The 15,797-nt window shown below is 39.9% G+C and overlaps 1 protein-coding gene across 2 annotated transcripts in view; it reads right to left on the bottom strand.

Annotated features, from left to right (window-relative positions):
- Positions 1–1,231: 1,231 nt before the first annotated feature.
- lrfn5a (leucine rich repeat and fibronectin type III domain containing 5a) overlaps positions 1,232–15,797 on the bottom strand; it is a 147,871-nt gene continuing 133,305 nt past the window's right edge. For both annotated transcript variants that reach the window (XM_084742567.1, XM_084742569.1), the window contains 2 exons: positions 5,386–5,659; positions 1,232–3,235 (listed from right to left, as the gene is read on the bottom strand). In XM_084742567.1, coding sequence (XP_084598693.1) covers positions 2,303–3,235; positions 5,386–5,659 — 1,207 coding nt within the window. In that variant the 3' untranslated portion in view covers positions 1,232–2,302. The remainder of the gene's footprint in view (positions 3,236–5,385; positions 5,660–15,797) is intronic.

The following is a 15,797-nucleotide window of genomic DNA, read 5'->3' as shown; positions in this document are numbered from 1 at the left end:
TTAAGCACTTTTCAAGCATTTTCAAGGTGCGTTTCCAACACAGCTGTGGTAAATACAAAATTATTATTTCTCCTCTTCATCATATTAAATCAGATGTTATTGTTCTATTATTAAACAAAGTCATGTTTTGCAATATCACAGACACATGACAAATATAAACAAAAGAAAGTTTCATGTTTAAAATGTGTTACTTGTCTGTAAGTAGACTTGGCTTTGTATTAGCATTGCAAATTTTGTACATTTTCCTCAACTGATAATTGAAAATGCTAACAAGTGAGTAATTGATATGTCAATAACTAATAAGATATAAAAAACACTTTTTTCTCATTTTCATTTGTTCTTGCTTTTTTCTCTTTTTCTTATGTATATTTCTTACTTAGGCTTAATTTTAAGTTTCTGAATGGCCCTGCCAGACAATGAGGCACAATGAATGTTGTTTTTGTTAAATACCATAGTGATTTTGGAGACTAAGAAATTCAGCATATATCTAGCTTCTATTCCACATGTATGTCTGTGCGACTCAGGTTTGCTCAAAGCCTTTTTTTCATTTGTTCCCAGGCTTTTGGTCCATTTTTGATGCTGTTTTGGGTATTAACATTTGAATATCTTATAATTTTAACCAAAATAAAATGACTATTTTTGTTAGCACCCACCAACAACACATCCCATGAGTCTCATTGGCATATCATCAAGGGCTCATGGGAGCTTTTTTTTTTTTTTTTTCCAGAATCGTCACAGTCTCATAAACATGTTTGCAGTCAGGGGAAAGTGGGAGGTTTGGAAATTAGATTCACTTCTCTAAATTAAGAGCCAGACGCTGTGTTTGTGTGTGTAGGTCTGGTTGTTTTTTTCTTTTTTTTTTTTCTTAAACTAAATTGATGTATCAAATCAAAAAAAGATGAATGAAAATGTGAATCTTCAGTTGTTTTAATTAAAAGCTGCTGTCTGTAGTGATTCACAGTGGGCAAATTGTTTTCTGCAAATGACATGATGGGAAGAACAATTGATGGCACGAACATTGATGCCAGATAAGAAGTGATTGTGACCTCCCATAAATATTGTTTTTCCTGGTGGAAAGCAGCAAAAAATGATGTTGGAGACATTATTGCTGCAGCTAATAATGTCAGAACCTCACTGTCGCTAAATATGCAAAGATCATGTGAAGAACATTTCCTCAGAAGTATATTTTTGCCATGAATGTAGATAAAGCACGCTTTTCAAATTCCCAGCATTCATTTTATCCCTTTTTTATTTTACACAACATAACAACACAGTACATGTTGTCTTTTTCTGTACAGAAGCTTTCCGGGAGCTTGTGAACAACACAGGCTGCAGTATACCAATGTCAGTGAAAAGCTCACAGGGTTTTTATGTTTTTTTTTTTTTTCAATTCTTCCCTTTAAAAAATATCAATTTCATAAGAGGTACGTTAAAGTCTTCGTCTGTTTGTTACTGTTTGTCTCAGTTTGTGTCTGTCTACATGTCAGGAAAACGTCTGTACTCCTCAGTAGGTAAGAAAGGCTATGTGTGAAATCTTTCTCTTCCTTCGTTTTGTCCCCTCTCGTCCGTGGAGCGTGGTGGAGTCCGGGTTTTATCAACCTGCCATAGGGTCTGTTAGTGCAAAAGAAGGCACCGACTGCTGTTCTCTTGCCACAGTATGGACACACACTTCTTGTGGGCGTGTGAGCGTAAGAATGGTGTGCTTTTTCAGTTCTGGTATTGTTTTTTTTTTTTTTTCCTCTTTTTTTTCCTGTAATAATTCCCTTTTTCGTGGTATTTTCAGATAAGGTGAGCGTGAATCGGGGAATGACGTGGCGAGCCCATTGTCTTGTTTTCTTTTTGTGCTATAAAGTGGAACCAACGAGACAACTCGAGGACGCTACGAGACGAGGCGAGTGCTCCGCTCGCCGAATGGACCGACTGAGAAACGAGATAGGAAACCGTCAAGAGTGAAAAAGCTGTAAACTGAATACAAAGAAGTGTGGAGAAAAGTTATGAAAAAAATAAAAAAAGAATAACAGGCTGGAAAAGAAAATATGTGCACGCTTTCACTTGGAAACACACAATCGCCAACGCACACGTCTATAAACAAACATGAACACGCACATACACACTGAAAACGCACAACACACATTGTTTCATGTCAGAAACATACCTTTGTTTGTTAGCCTTTGTTAGCCTTCACTCACACACTCCAAACAAACACACACACACACACACATCCACAGGCACACACTCGTACAAAAGATGAATGTTGATGAATAAACCATAGTTTATTGGATGGTTGCCGTCTGGTTCCAGTTCAAACCGTGCTTTCTAAGATCCAGTCAGAGTCACACCGCCCTTTGTCTGAGTCTCCATCCCCATCTTTCGGGAGAAGAATCCCACTCATTGATTGGCTCCTTTTGTTCCGCATTATACGCCCCAACTTTGGCGCTCCTCCTCCTCCCCCATGATGGGACGAGTGAGTCTTAAAGCCGCTGCCTCCTTCACTGAGCGAGTACCTCCTCCTTGCCCTGCTCCGCCCTCCCTCCTCTACGGGGAGAGTCTGGTACTTGGCGGTGGAGGAGGAGGTGCGGGGAGCCCTGCGCAGGATGGGCGTCTCTCTGAATCGGATGGAGGGGACGGGGCTCGGGCTGGCGATGGGGGTGGAGAAAGGCGAGGGGATGTAAGGAGGCGGGGTTTGGTTGAGAGAGGTGGAGTTGTTGCGGTTGGTGTTGAGGTTCTCCAGAGGGGTGGAGGAGGAGGGGAGGAGGGCAGAGGAAGCGGTGGATGAGGCAGAGGACGCAGGGCGAGGAGTGGAGGAGGGGAGGTTGTCAGGAGTGGCCGAGCCGGGCTTACTCGGAGCGGGCTTCCGCTTTGCCTTGGTGAGTGAGCCGCTGGTGGGCGACGAGACGCCGGCCTGAGCTCGCTCCTCGACGGCTTTCTCCCGTTCCTCGGCCCCACCCGTCGGGCTCCTGGCCCCCCAGGGCTGGCTGAGTACTGACGTGGTCGTGGAACAGTCAGGCAGGGAAGAGTCGGAGGACTGAGTCATGGTATCCTTGCCCCCTCCCCCTCCTCCTCCTGCTCCGCTCCTTTTCTTTGAGCCTCCGGAGAGGTCGTCTAATCCTATTGAGCCATGTTTAGAGGCGCTGGGAGTCACAGTGCAGCCCTGTGACTGTTGCCCGTTGGTCTGTGAGTGAACGTTTGTCATCGACAACGACACGCCTTTACCACCCTCACCAGGGTTACACACCTGTGGAATGAACAGATGGAAACAATGAGCTGTAGGTTTTTTTTCATACTTAAATATGTATTTAATAAATTCAACAACGTGTGCTATACTGACCAAGAAACCTGAGTTCTCCTGCTCAGAGCTGTGCTGGCAGTGCCTACATGTACCAGGATGCAATGTGTGCGAGCTTCTGATTCCTACATGCTCATGTTGCCAATTCTTGGCAAAAATTAGGTGACAAAAATACTCATCTAGCACACCCTCTGGCTGCCCAGAGCCTGAAACTAGAAAGCTATGCTGAAATATCCCATAGTTCTTTCTGAACACAAATAACATCACTTACACATCACTGGATGCAGGAAGAGCAACAGATTTTGCAGCAGCAGAACTCAGGAATCTCAGTCAATATGGCAGCACTGAGGCGTGCATTGCTTCAATTGACTACATTTATCATCAACACTGATTGAACATCCACATGAAAAGTGTCTGCAAGTCAGTGTTAATCATGTTTCACAATATTGTCTCTCATCCCTCACTCCTGCTCTTAAGTATGTGAGTGAAAATATGTATTTATTTTGTATATTATTATTTTAGTTTTCTTTTATGCATTTAAGGAAAGAATGGAGAAACATTCAATATTTTTGATGCATTAATGAGCCTTTTCCACCGGCGCTTTTGGCTGTACTGAGCCAAACCGTGCCGCATTGAATTTCAGTCAAGCCATGCCCGAGATGGACCTACTTTGGAGTGGGGCCAAAGCGAGCCTGACCCTCCTCCAAGTGGGCCATGGTGACATCTCACTGGCTGAGGCCAACCAGTTATAACCCTCCTTTCTCCCCCTTGAACAAATGAGTGTTATGATACTGAGCTCATGTATGTGCAGGAGAGCAGAGAGATGTTTCTTAAAGTTTCTTTATGTTCAGCTCGCAGTACTTTTGTAGCTCCTAACAGAATCTTTATGTATTGAAATTTAGTTTCTCTCCTTTGTTGCGGTTTGAATTTTCAGGTATCTGCATTATTTTACTGTTTCATATTCGCTTTCAGCTCTATTGGAGTCGTGCTAAGTTACTGCTGATGAAACATTTCCTGTTTGTGCTGCTTCATAATAAAAGTGTTTAAATAATGAAACAACATTGGACTTTTATTGTAAAGAATTTAAGGAAACAGCGTGTTTGTTCTAGAGACATACATATAAACCATTTATCCACCACTTTACAACCGTTTGATTCGAGCTGTCTTGAGGTAGAAGACACACGCTAGCCCTGTTGTAACGAAAATGAAAACCCCCGCCACGTCAAACTGAGTCGAGCCAGACCAGCTCTGTGTATGGAAAAGGGCCATAAGTCCAGTACAGCAGACAGATATGTTCCGTATTTATAACAGTCTGCCTTACATCATTTAGTTTAAAAATGACTTTTCTTGCATGCTGGATTAGTTAATAAAAAATGAACACATATTCCTGAGGAGCTGGCAACATCTCTTCCTCACTCTGCCCTTTTGACTTTATGATGCAAGTGTGCAGAGGCTTTAAATAACAATAGCTGCGGCATTTCTAACTCTCAGTATGAGGTAAGTGTAAATTTTTGAATATGATGGTATGGAAGCCCATTCCTGAATGAAAATAAAATAAAGATGCTTTAAAAGTCAGGAGTGTGAAATACAGAATTATTTGTAGAAATAACATATTAAGTCAAAATTGTGAATAATTATGTGAAAATGATGGTGAAAAATTATGACTTACAGAGCACTCGTTAGCCTAATGGTTAAGAAGCATAACTTCAACATCCCTGCCTTAGTTCCAGCCAAATACCTTTAGTTTATTGTGCAATAACTGTGTAATTAACATAAAATGGTTAGGATAAGCCCTTTCATTCTAAACTTTTTAGAATTTGTTTTCTTTTCCTGGCAGAAATGGGCTTTCATAGCAAGTCAATGAGACATGACAATCATGTGGAAACACTGTATATGGAATCAGTGGGATTTGGTTGGAAGCTCTGATTTGCTGTATCTTAAATGGTTAAACATGTCTTGCCAGTTAATCAGAATAAGACCAGTCTAGCGTGCCACTGCCATGTGTTTAATGCCAATCTTCCAACATAATGAAAACCTCTCTCTTTTATTCTCTCTCCTTTCTGGCCAGATTGGATTAAGCGAGACAGGCAGAGACCCACCTTGTACCGTATCATCAGGATGATGATGAAAACGAGCACCGAGGCCACTATTATCCCTCCGATGATGATGATCATGGTCCCGCCGAGGAACTGGGACTGCATAAAATGACACCTCATGTACTCGGACTCAGTGGTGAACTGCACGCAGCCGACCACACGCGTTGCCGTCAGAGAGGTGATGACATCATCGTAGATGGCCAGCACACAGAGGTCGTACTGGGTCGCCGCAGCCAGGTTGTTGACCAGGAAGTTCTTGCTTGATGGGGGGATCATTCTGTGGTAAAAAGAGAGGGAGGCAGAGACAGGAGATACAAATGTTTAATCTTTGAGAGCAAGGCAGCAGATGCATTTTGAAGAGGAACAGTGCACAATGCATAACAAGTAGATGAATGCACTGGTAAGGTTAGAGTTTTGAATTCCCACTTGGACCAATTGTGTTATGCACAATCCTTTACAAGTCTACAGTTACTGATTTTTTGGCTACTTTGAGGCAACAAAAAAAAAACACACTGACCAAGTGTGACCTTTTCAGCTGATATGGTTAACAGCAAACTGATGCCTATTTAACACACCCAGTAAGGAAACAGAGCAACATTAGCATTTATATTTAAAGATATGTTTGTGTCTTTTTGATGATCTAATTATCACCATCCTTTTAGCTTAGTTTTGGTCTCCACTAACTCCTGAGCAAATTATCTGGCTTTTTAGTTGTTAAAAGTGCCACTACGTTCACCAGCTAGCTGCTAATTGCTTCTGTCGGCTGTTTGATGCTTGGCAGGTAGCGTACACTAGGTTTTTAGATCTGTTTTGCTGAAAACAGCTCTATGCAGCATCTGGAAATAGGACTGTGTCTTTTCTCAGGGTCCTATGTTCTCTGACCACTAACCCGTCATGTGCTGTAATGAGCTGGGGAACAAAGGACCCTGGGAGGATAGAAGCTTGTGAGAGCACATAATAGAACAGGGGAACATAGGACCCTTTGACATATTCCTATTATGTACATTAAGACATTGCACTACAGGCTACATCTTTCATAAACAAATACTCAAGGGATCCATTATTGATATAAATATAATGATTACAGTCATGTCCAGATGAAAAAAGCATTTCAAGAGAATCTAGTGTCCGTATTTCTGAGTGAAATGGTTTAGACAGGCTGGACGTAACATAGGGAGAAATTTGATCTGATTGTTGAAAAGTGGATTTGTCATAACCTGGTAACTAATGAATCTTCGCCCCAAGATCTTAGCTCTGTGCTGCTAAAAGTTCAAGAAAGATTGATCAGTGGATGTCTTGATATTGGTTGGTTTATGTAAACAGTCATTTTTGTTTTGCAGTATGAAAACATTACTGGCTGGAGTTTTTCAGCTCGACTTTAAATAACTCTCTGAAAGTCTGCACATTCACTATCATTTGACTGTATAAGTGTGAGCTAAATTAAAGTATAACCTACATCAAAAATGTACTTGCTGCTTTGGTCAACACCACCCTCCATGTGGAAAAAAAAGGTAAAATATATTGTTGAAAGAATGTAGAAATTAAAACAAATAACAAAAAAAAACCCTGCAGCTCCATAGGGAGGGAAGAATGGAAATGATTAAGAATCAGTGCACTTGGCTCCATTGTTTATAGCTCAGTGCTGAATCCTCAAAAACCAAAACCCAAAAGTCATCAGCACCAGGACAGGAGACCAATTAAATGATTTATTATTGCATGGCTGTTTCGGGCAGTTGCCTTTCCTCAGGGTGCAAACTGGCAAAAAAAAAAAAAGTTCCATCTAGGCACAGGTGTACTTTTTACTTCTTCAGGTTTAAAACATCACAACAAGAAAAACAGTTTTCAGCTCACAGTGGATCAATTTGGATATTCTTTTTGACAAATACAAATCTACTTTGCCTCTTTGAGTTGAAGTTGGCTATTCTTCACTGGACATTTGTCACATTGACTACCGGATTTGCACATTTGTCCTTCAGTTTCCCTTAAAGGGCTTGTCAGCTTTCCTGGATTTCCTCATTAAAATGCTAATTAAATTCCTCATTAAAACCAAAGAGGATGGCTAGTTCACAGCTCGCAGCCTCGTGTGCACTGAGGGCAGCAAAAGGGCTGTTCTGTCCAGGTTAAGCATCTGGTTTAGAGTCCGAGTTAAGTGAAGGTTAGGAGACATGTTAAGCTTTAATGGTTAGTATTAAGAGCTGGGGAATGAATGTATCGGTAGGTCATTAGTGTGCCCTCAGTGGAATAACAGCACAAGGCTGTGCAAGTATGTGTGTGTATGTGTGTGTCAGTGTCTATATGACCCTATGAATACTAATGAGACCATCTGAACCATCTGAACACTGGCTGACCATGAGTGTTCTCCTGTTTGCTTCTCTTGATGTTTTCATCACTATGGCAGTGAACCTTGGTCCCTCACACACACACACACACACACACACACACACACACACACACACACACACACACACACACACACACACACACACACACACACACATATACAGACCCACAATGCCATTATTTCAGTGCTGGGACACATAAAGTGACATTGAAGTGTGCAGGTTAATGATAGGAGCGAGTGTCCCCGGCACCTACAAGCTCAGATACAAGCAGCTACATTTGTACACACACACAGACAAAGATGAATTCCCCTATTATTGCTGTGGCCTTGGGCTTCATTTGTGTGTGCATGGTGTTGTGTGTCACATAAACCAAGCAAGGCATTAATATCTTTGTGCAAAATAATGTGTTTGTTTTGTAACTCTGCATGGCCTGCACATTCTGAGTTCATCTATCTCTTGCAGGCTTTAACGCTGTCATGCTCTCAGACAGAGAACACTGTTTACTAGCTCATTAATACTGTATGTGTCTGGAATGTGCATTTATAAATGTGTGTATAACAGAGAGGGAGTAAACACTTATGAATATTCAGTGGATTTTTGGGCCATTTCTTGACCCTGAGTGAGTTCAACTTCTTATTCAGTAAAGGAGACCTTAGTCTAATGGTACATGCATGCACATACAGATAAGAGTGAGAAAATGCTCTCTCTCACAGGTGAACCTCCTAAATTTGTATATATATTTAGTGTAGGGGCCTGTAGTTTAATTGAAGCACACTGTAAAAAAAAAAAAAAAAAAAAGAATAGTTGAGACGACTTGAATATCAAGGAAACACACTGCAATAGATTTTTGAGTTTTGAGCTTAACTTAAACTTTAAGTTTTAAAATGAAGTTTAAAAAGTTTTGCTGTCCTATAATCTTAGTTGAGACAATTTACCTTTCTTCTTTAGATAAACTTGAATCTTTGAGTTTTGGAAAGACCAAAAAGGAAAAAAAGAAGTAAAAAAATTCAAAGTGAGCTGCAAACCTGATTTGTCTTTTTTAGTGGCTGAAAAATTAAATTGTTTTAACTGAAAATATTTACTTTCACTTCAGTGAATTTCCTCAATATTTTTCAATACAATATTTTGAGTTTCTAAAATGTAAAAGTTTATCTAAAGAAGAAAAATAAAACACTTTTTAAAAACTTAAGAATTTGAGCTGGGCTCAAAACTAAAGCCCCTTACCTTTAAATTTTGAGTTTTCTCAACTTTGTGTTGCAGTATATTAACTCAGCTTTGTTATTGCTGGGACTCAGTGTTATTCTTTTAAATAAAAATTATGATATAAAATCATCTTTATGACTATAAATTGAAATCGTCCTCTTTCAACAGAAAATTGAAGAAATTTAAAGGGACATACAGTAAATTCCAGGCGAAAACCCCTTTTTAAAACAGATTTTAAAGGCAGAATATGAAGGGTTTGTTGGTTGTTCTTGACCCCTCCTCCTCCTCAATGAACAAGAGAGGAAAAAATAACTAGAGAGTGAATGAAGTGTGGGAGCAGCATTCAGATAAGTGACAAAGTGGTTACACACCCACACCGCTGCAGAATACGAGCCGAAGTGATCCTCAGTCTGTTCTGCTTGTATATGTGTGTGTGTGTGTGTGTGTGTGTGTCTCTTCAGCTCTCACAGATAGAGAGCAGAGACTGTTGGCTGTCATGATTTTAACAATGACTCCCAATTTGCAGCTGCATTCAGTCCAAAAACTTCCTGAACACATCAAAATATGTGATGACAAAAAACACAGGGTGAGGTCAGGGTCCCGGCAGATAGACACACCACCACATACTTTGATTGGCTCTTAAAGTGATGACTGGCAGGTATTATTTTCATGAGTCTATACATTGTTTTTATGGGAAAAAAAAATCTTGGTTTTGTGGGTTGCTATCATCCTGCAAAACTATGTGAAACTGATATAATCAAAACATAAAAATGGCTGACAAATTTCAGTAAAAACTAATACAGAGACCTACATCAGTAAACTGTAGCACTGGTTAATAATGCCACAGAGGTGTTTGTTCGAATGTTTGTGGTGGTGATTGTGATGTGGGCACATTATGACTTTTCCGCCTACACTGTCAACCCTTGACTGCTGCAGTGGAGTGTTTGACAAACGACGGACAGACAGATCTCTCTCCGTTATCTGGAAAGCCTCTGTGTTTGCACCGAGCGACCTGCCTATAATATTATACTCATATCATATGATAATAAAAATATCATGAACTCACTGCTGAGAACACATTGTCTGCCGCTGCTGAAAACAAAGAATTATCATTCCATCGCTGTCCTGCGAAAACTACGCATCTCCAAAACATCAACATTTTATGAACTATGAAGAACAGTATTGCTTTCAGCTTGTTTTCTGCCTCTGTGGAAGAGGATCCACAACCACTGTCGATATACAAGGCTTTTTTACTTTTTGGTTGCTTTAGCCTGTAATTCCCATTTTTCATGATTTTCAGTCAATGATTTCCTAATGACTTCATATCAATGTTTTTCATTTTTGCTTTGTGCTTTTTAAAAATACCAATGTATGTGGCCAATTCTGCCAGCTTGAATAGGTGGAACTATTTATTAACTTCATGGTTGCCACAGGTCAGAATCACCCACTATCAGAGGTTTAGAGGCCTTCTGTCAGTCATCTTCTGACTCAGACACAGATGCAGCAGACACAGATTTCCTTATGTGCCATATTTTTGTTTTACACAATATGCAAATGAACTGTACATTTCCTAAAATAATAATAATATGTTTTTTTCTTCAGATGATTAAGTGCATAACTAATAATATTTTGAGAAGAAAGTTTCTTACAGCAGTTACCCAGAGCCCCCAGTCAGCAATGATTGTATGTTGAATATGTCAGTATGGATGAGGGTTAAAAAGCCACAGAATAAGATAATAAGACCCAATCGGACAAAAATTTTCCTAAAGATATTCTTTTTTTTGGTTTTAATAAGTGCTGTCTAACACGTCAGTCCAAAATCTCCAAAACGTTTGTTGCCTTTTGTCTCCACTATCTATCCAGATAATTATGATTGAAAAGAAACAAAAAGATCCTTAAAATACAACTCCTCCGCATTTGAATACCAAGAAAACGCAATCTTTTCACATCAGTGAATGAAAATGCTATCTATTATCTAATTTGATTAATGTCTTATAGCTCTGTAAGTGGAATGACACAATGAATATGAACAAGATCCCATTAGCTATGTTATCTGTACGTTGATCAGTATGTTTTGTTTACAGCTACTGTGATATGAAACAGTACCAAGGCAAATTTAAAACCAAATGTTTTATCTGTGTTTAATCCCAAAAACACTGCATGCGCTTTGGTTAAAAATCTATGAATGGTCAGTAATTATGCATCTTGCTCGAGGGTTTGTTTTCAGCTTAGCCATGTCTCCACATGAATAAATGACATTCTCTCTCTTCTCCACCTCAGAAACCTTTGCTTCCAAGAACCCATTAGCTACATGACTCCTCCTGGACTCGGCCCACATTAGAATGTTTCTAAACAAAACCCATCCAACCGGACGTACCGGCCAATGAAACTCACATTGCATCGCTGGTTCTCATTGTCAACATGTAAGCCAAGCTGTCATCATTTATAATTCATAGATACGAGGAACAATCGAGATATTGATGATGTGTTTGTGTCTGGACCTTGCTTGACTGCACGCTGAGTTCACAAAATACATTTTCATGCAAATGAGCGGATTTTCTTTTTTGTCTTGCATACGATTATTTCTTGACTGTGTGAGCCGTTAGCATTGTGAACTCATCCAAACTGACTCATTCATTGTGGCTAATTTCTTTGTGTCTGAGCTGGATCTTGCTGCCAGTATTTGAAGCCCTACAGTGGGCAGATGATTGCCTTGGCCGAGACTATTACACTAATCTATCTACTCTGCTCTGCCAAGCCCTCAGCCCAGGGCGCCTGCCTGTGTGTGTGTGTTTCTGGGTTTCATTACACTTCCATTACACAGGAGAAAGTCTGTATGCATGCTGCCTTATAAGCATGCATTAATGTCTATATGTGTCTGCAGTGTTTACAGTACATGCATGTGTGTGAGTTCCATTACAGTAATCTGCTCCTCCCATAGCAGCCTCGTCTTCCCAGTGGCTGTTGCTGCGTCTGGCCTGCTGCCAACATTCATCACTGACACAGCGCTATACGCCGCTAAACTGCTCGTTGTGTACACACGCGCACAGGCATGTTTGCGTGCGCGTTAATCAACTCCAGCTTTCCTCACTCCAGCCGGGACAAAGCCAGGAGGACAATGCGATCTCCATTAGTCGCTCTCATCTTCTTGACTCAAGACAAATGATCGCCTCCATGCACAGAACGGTGAACTACGATACCAGATTGTTCTATTTCAAGCCATTTCACATGATTAAATATTGGACAAAGCCTACAGGCCACAAACACGCATTGTTCCGGGGGACGGGGGCATTCATGGCAATGATTCAATACACAAGACCAGGGCTTCCAGGTCGAGCTGGAGCCATGAGATAACCAGAGCTTCTAATAACTCAGCTGTAGTTCCCCTAACAGCAGAGTCCAGTCAGGCCGTGTGTGACAAAAACTTCCAATGTTTTATAATGTAGAGAGTATTCACTGCTCTGGGCCTGTTCATTAGTAGTTTCATGTTGCTGCAGGTGAATATTGTTTTTGCATTTTGTACGGGGAGTGAAAAATAGACTGTGTGGATGTTTTTGTTTTCTGAGAGGGTTACACCTAACAATTGACTAGCATTACACTTAAAATTTCACTTGTGAAATTCCTGACAACATGTCATTTTCAAGACTTCAATTCACAGGTCTAGCAGTCTTAGGATTTTTACTGACTTGAAGGAATTTGGCCCTGTTTTGGGAAAAAAAATAGTGCAAAGTGCTTTCTTGCTGAGAGTTAGATGATTATGTAAAATATGAAAGTACCACACACATGATCTCCTCTGGAAGCAGATGTCAACAAACTGGAAACAGACACGGAGCAACAGTTTGCTGCAGTGAAACTGAGAAAAACAGACGCAGAAATTAAACGAGTCTGGATGAGAAAATGTTTAAGGAGACACATCAACACAGGTTGTTTATTCTTCAGCCAGAACAGGATGTGAGATTTTAGCTGTCCCTCTGTGAACAGCAGTCTGCTGCTGGCTAACATTAGCCTGAAGAGCTACAAAGTTCATGGCTGTTCTGCGACATTGTCAGCTGCTCTGTCTGGTTGTAGACTGTCTGTCTTCTCTTTATCCTGTACTTGGAATGTGTTGCTAACACCAACGTGGTGATATCATGGTCAGTTTGTCTGCTGTGTGCATGACGTGACCATCATGCAGAATTCGCGTGTGACAATGACGGGCACAGAACTGGATATGTGATGCTGACCGGTCAGGGCCGGTCATGCTGAAAAACGACCGGTTCCGGTCTCTGGGCAGTCGATCAGTGCATCCCTAATTATATCTCATTTGTGTAATCTGTAACGAGACAAACAAACTATAAAACACATTTTACTGGGGGTTATGTCCTGGACTACTTCTTGGCTGGTGGCAGTAACTTTCTTGAGTCTTGGTTTTGCTTGTTTTGTCAAGCTGAGTCAACCAGCTGCTGGTGGTAGCTTTATGTTCTCTAAAGCCAGAAAACATGTGAATTTCTCAAACTGAAACTGTTTCTATTAAGGACCAGCATGTAGGATTCAGTGGAATTTAGGGGTGAGCTGCCACCATGGAAGAGGACCTGCTGTTTCTGCAGTTATAAACAGCTCAGTCTAAAGTATGACTTACACAACAATTCTTATTTTCAGGTGGTTATACACTAATTAAAACATAGTTACATTTCATTCCTGTCATTTACAGGGCTCTATTGTCAGAAAGAGATGCCTATGAATCTTATACACTTGACCTTCAAGAGTTAAGTAGATAGATATTGTGCATATCACTGTCATGAAGTGATATCTGACAACTTACTGTTTACTTATACTGAGTGCTGAGACTTCAACAGTAGCTATGAAAGCAATACTTTTTATATTTATATTTTAATATTTGAATATTTCGACATGATATCAGGTGATTTTGGAAATATATTTTAATCATAACGAGAGAAAAACTTTGGCAACTGCTTTTCCCCAGGTCCAGAATGAGTTTGCAACTAAAGAGATAACATAGGTTTCTATCAGAATAAATATATATTTTCTATGACAACTGAGGAAATCGTGTTGTATAACTGAAAGCTCCAACAGAGACCTTGTGGTGAGATTGTTTTACTGACAATTTTAAATTGTCTTGGAGACAAGAGTTTCATAGAAAAACAAAACATTTTAATAATATTCTAACATCTCCTGCTGTTATAGACTGCATAAGACATCACACACCAACACCTTGATAATAAAGCTGTTTCATGAAATGTTCTTGGAATAATCAAAAGAAGCTGGTAAAATTGTACAAATATGAGTAGACTCTAGTAGTATATTACCTCTACCCACTCACATCAGAAGTGTCTGAAGAGAAAAAAACATTGTAAAATTGCACAGCAGTGTTGCCTAAACAGGAATGGGACCCAAATGTGGGTCACAGATATCTAAAAGTAGGTTGTCCAATTATTTCAGAAAATGGTATTCAGTGCTTCTGGCTAGAGCCTCCCATGCTACCGCAGTGCAAGCTAGTCTAAATTAAATAGCCTGAAACATGGAAAACTTTGTCAGATAAGCCAACAAAATAGCATGCAAAAGCAGTTATGGGTTTTAAAAAACTTTTCTTTGCACTTCACTTTTTAAACATGTGTTATCCTCATATTCTTACATGCTTTTTTGCTGTTATAAAAAAAATGACTAAAGGGGGACATGACATCTTCATGAGTCATTTCATTTATATTCAACATATTTTTCATGTTAATTTTCTCAAAAATTAAGCAAACAATCTCACATGACAGCACAGCATACAGCTAAGGCACATGAGTACAATCAAGTCAGTTAAGAATAACTGGTTTCTGTGCACAAAGAGAAGAGGATTAATGGTAGTTCAACTCCTGCCCCATTACTGTTGACCTCACAGCTAATGTGGCTTACACAGCAGATGGCACAATGCCATGCTAATAGGTCTGAGTCTCTCAGGCAGACAGAAAACATTGCAGAAGCTAGCTCCTTATCTCTGTTTTACCATGCATAATGCCCCTGGTGCCAGATCTAATGGTTAACAAGCACCCACACAGCTTGTAGTCAGAGGTGGAACAGGGATTTCGAGCCCAGGCCAGGTGGGCTTTGCTAGCACCTCCCCAGCTATTTTTATTCATTACACCCAAAGTCAGACTCAGGGAGAAGAGCCACTGAAAAAGTAAATATTAGCCACCTAGCTAGGGGTACAGCAATGACTCCACAATTTTATTAATGAAGTGGAAAAGTTCATGCTGGCGGTAACAACTCACAAAATTAGAGTGATATCAGCCAGACTAAGAAGTAACTATTTTAATTACAGTCATAATATAACAGTTTCCAAAACACACTTTGACATCTCATTTATATGCCAGAGTGTACAAGAATTATCTAAAAACTATAATTATCTCCACCCTTTGATTTCCTCATAACCATCACACATTAAAATATCTGAGGAGAAAAATATCTTGAAAGTTTAGCTCCTTTATGTTGAAATATTCCCTGTAAGAACTCCTCTCTTATCAGTAAAAATAAATGACAAGAACATCAAACATCTGTGCTATTTGTTTTCCTTTATCAGTTAATACTAGAGTTTCTCAAGGTGAAGCAGGGCACAGTCACAATTTAGGGGGTTTTAAGAAATTATGGTATAATGAAGTATTGCTTCCAGAGAGTAAAAGTATGAATAAAAGATCTAATGAAAGAAATTATACTTTTGAAATGAGTTTAATGAATATCCAATTCCTCTTAGGGGGTCACACGCCTGGCACTGCAGATCAAACTGAGCTTTAGCAACTAAAATATGCACTTAAAAGACATTTAGTTACACAGAAAAGTTGAAAGTTTAAAGCCCCTCTAGTCAATATTTTCATATTAAGGGGATCGTTT

The sequence above is a fragment of the Lutjanus erythropterus genome, chromosome 18 (assembly GCF_056507025.1).
Source record: "Lutjanus erythropterus isolate fLutEry1 chromosome 18, fLutEry1.hap2, whole genome shotgun sequence".
Classification (NCBI taxonomy): Eukaryota; Metazoa; Chordata; class Actinopteri; order Lutjaniformes; family Lutjanidae; genus Lutjanus; species Lutjanus erythropterus.
The sequence above is the reverse complement of the archived record's forward strand: the minus strand, read 5'-3'. Positions and strand labels throughout refer to the sequence as shown.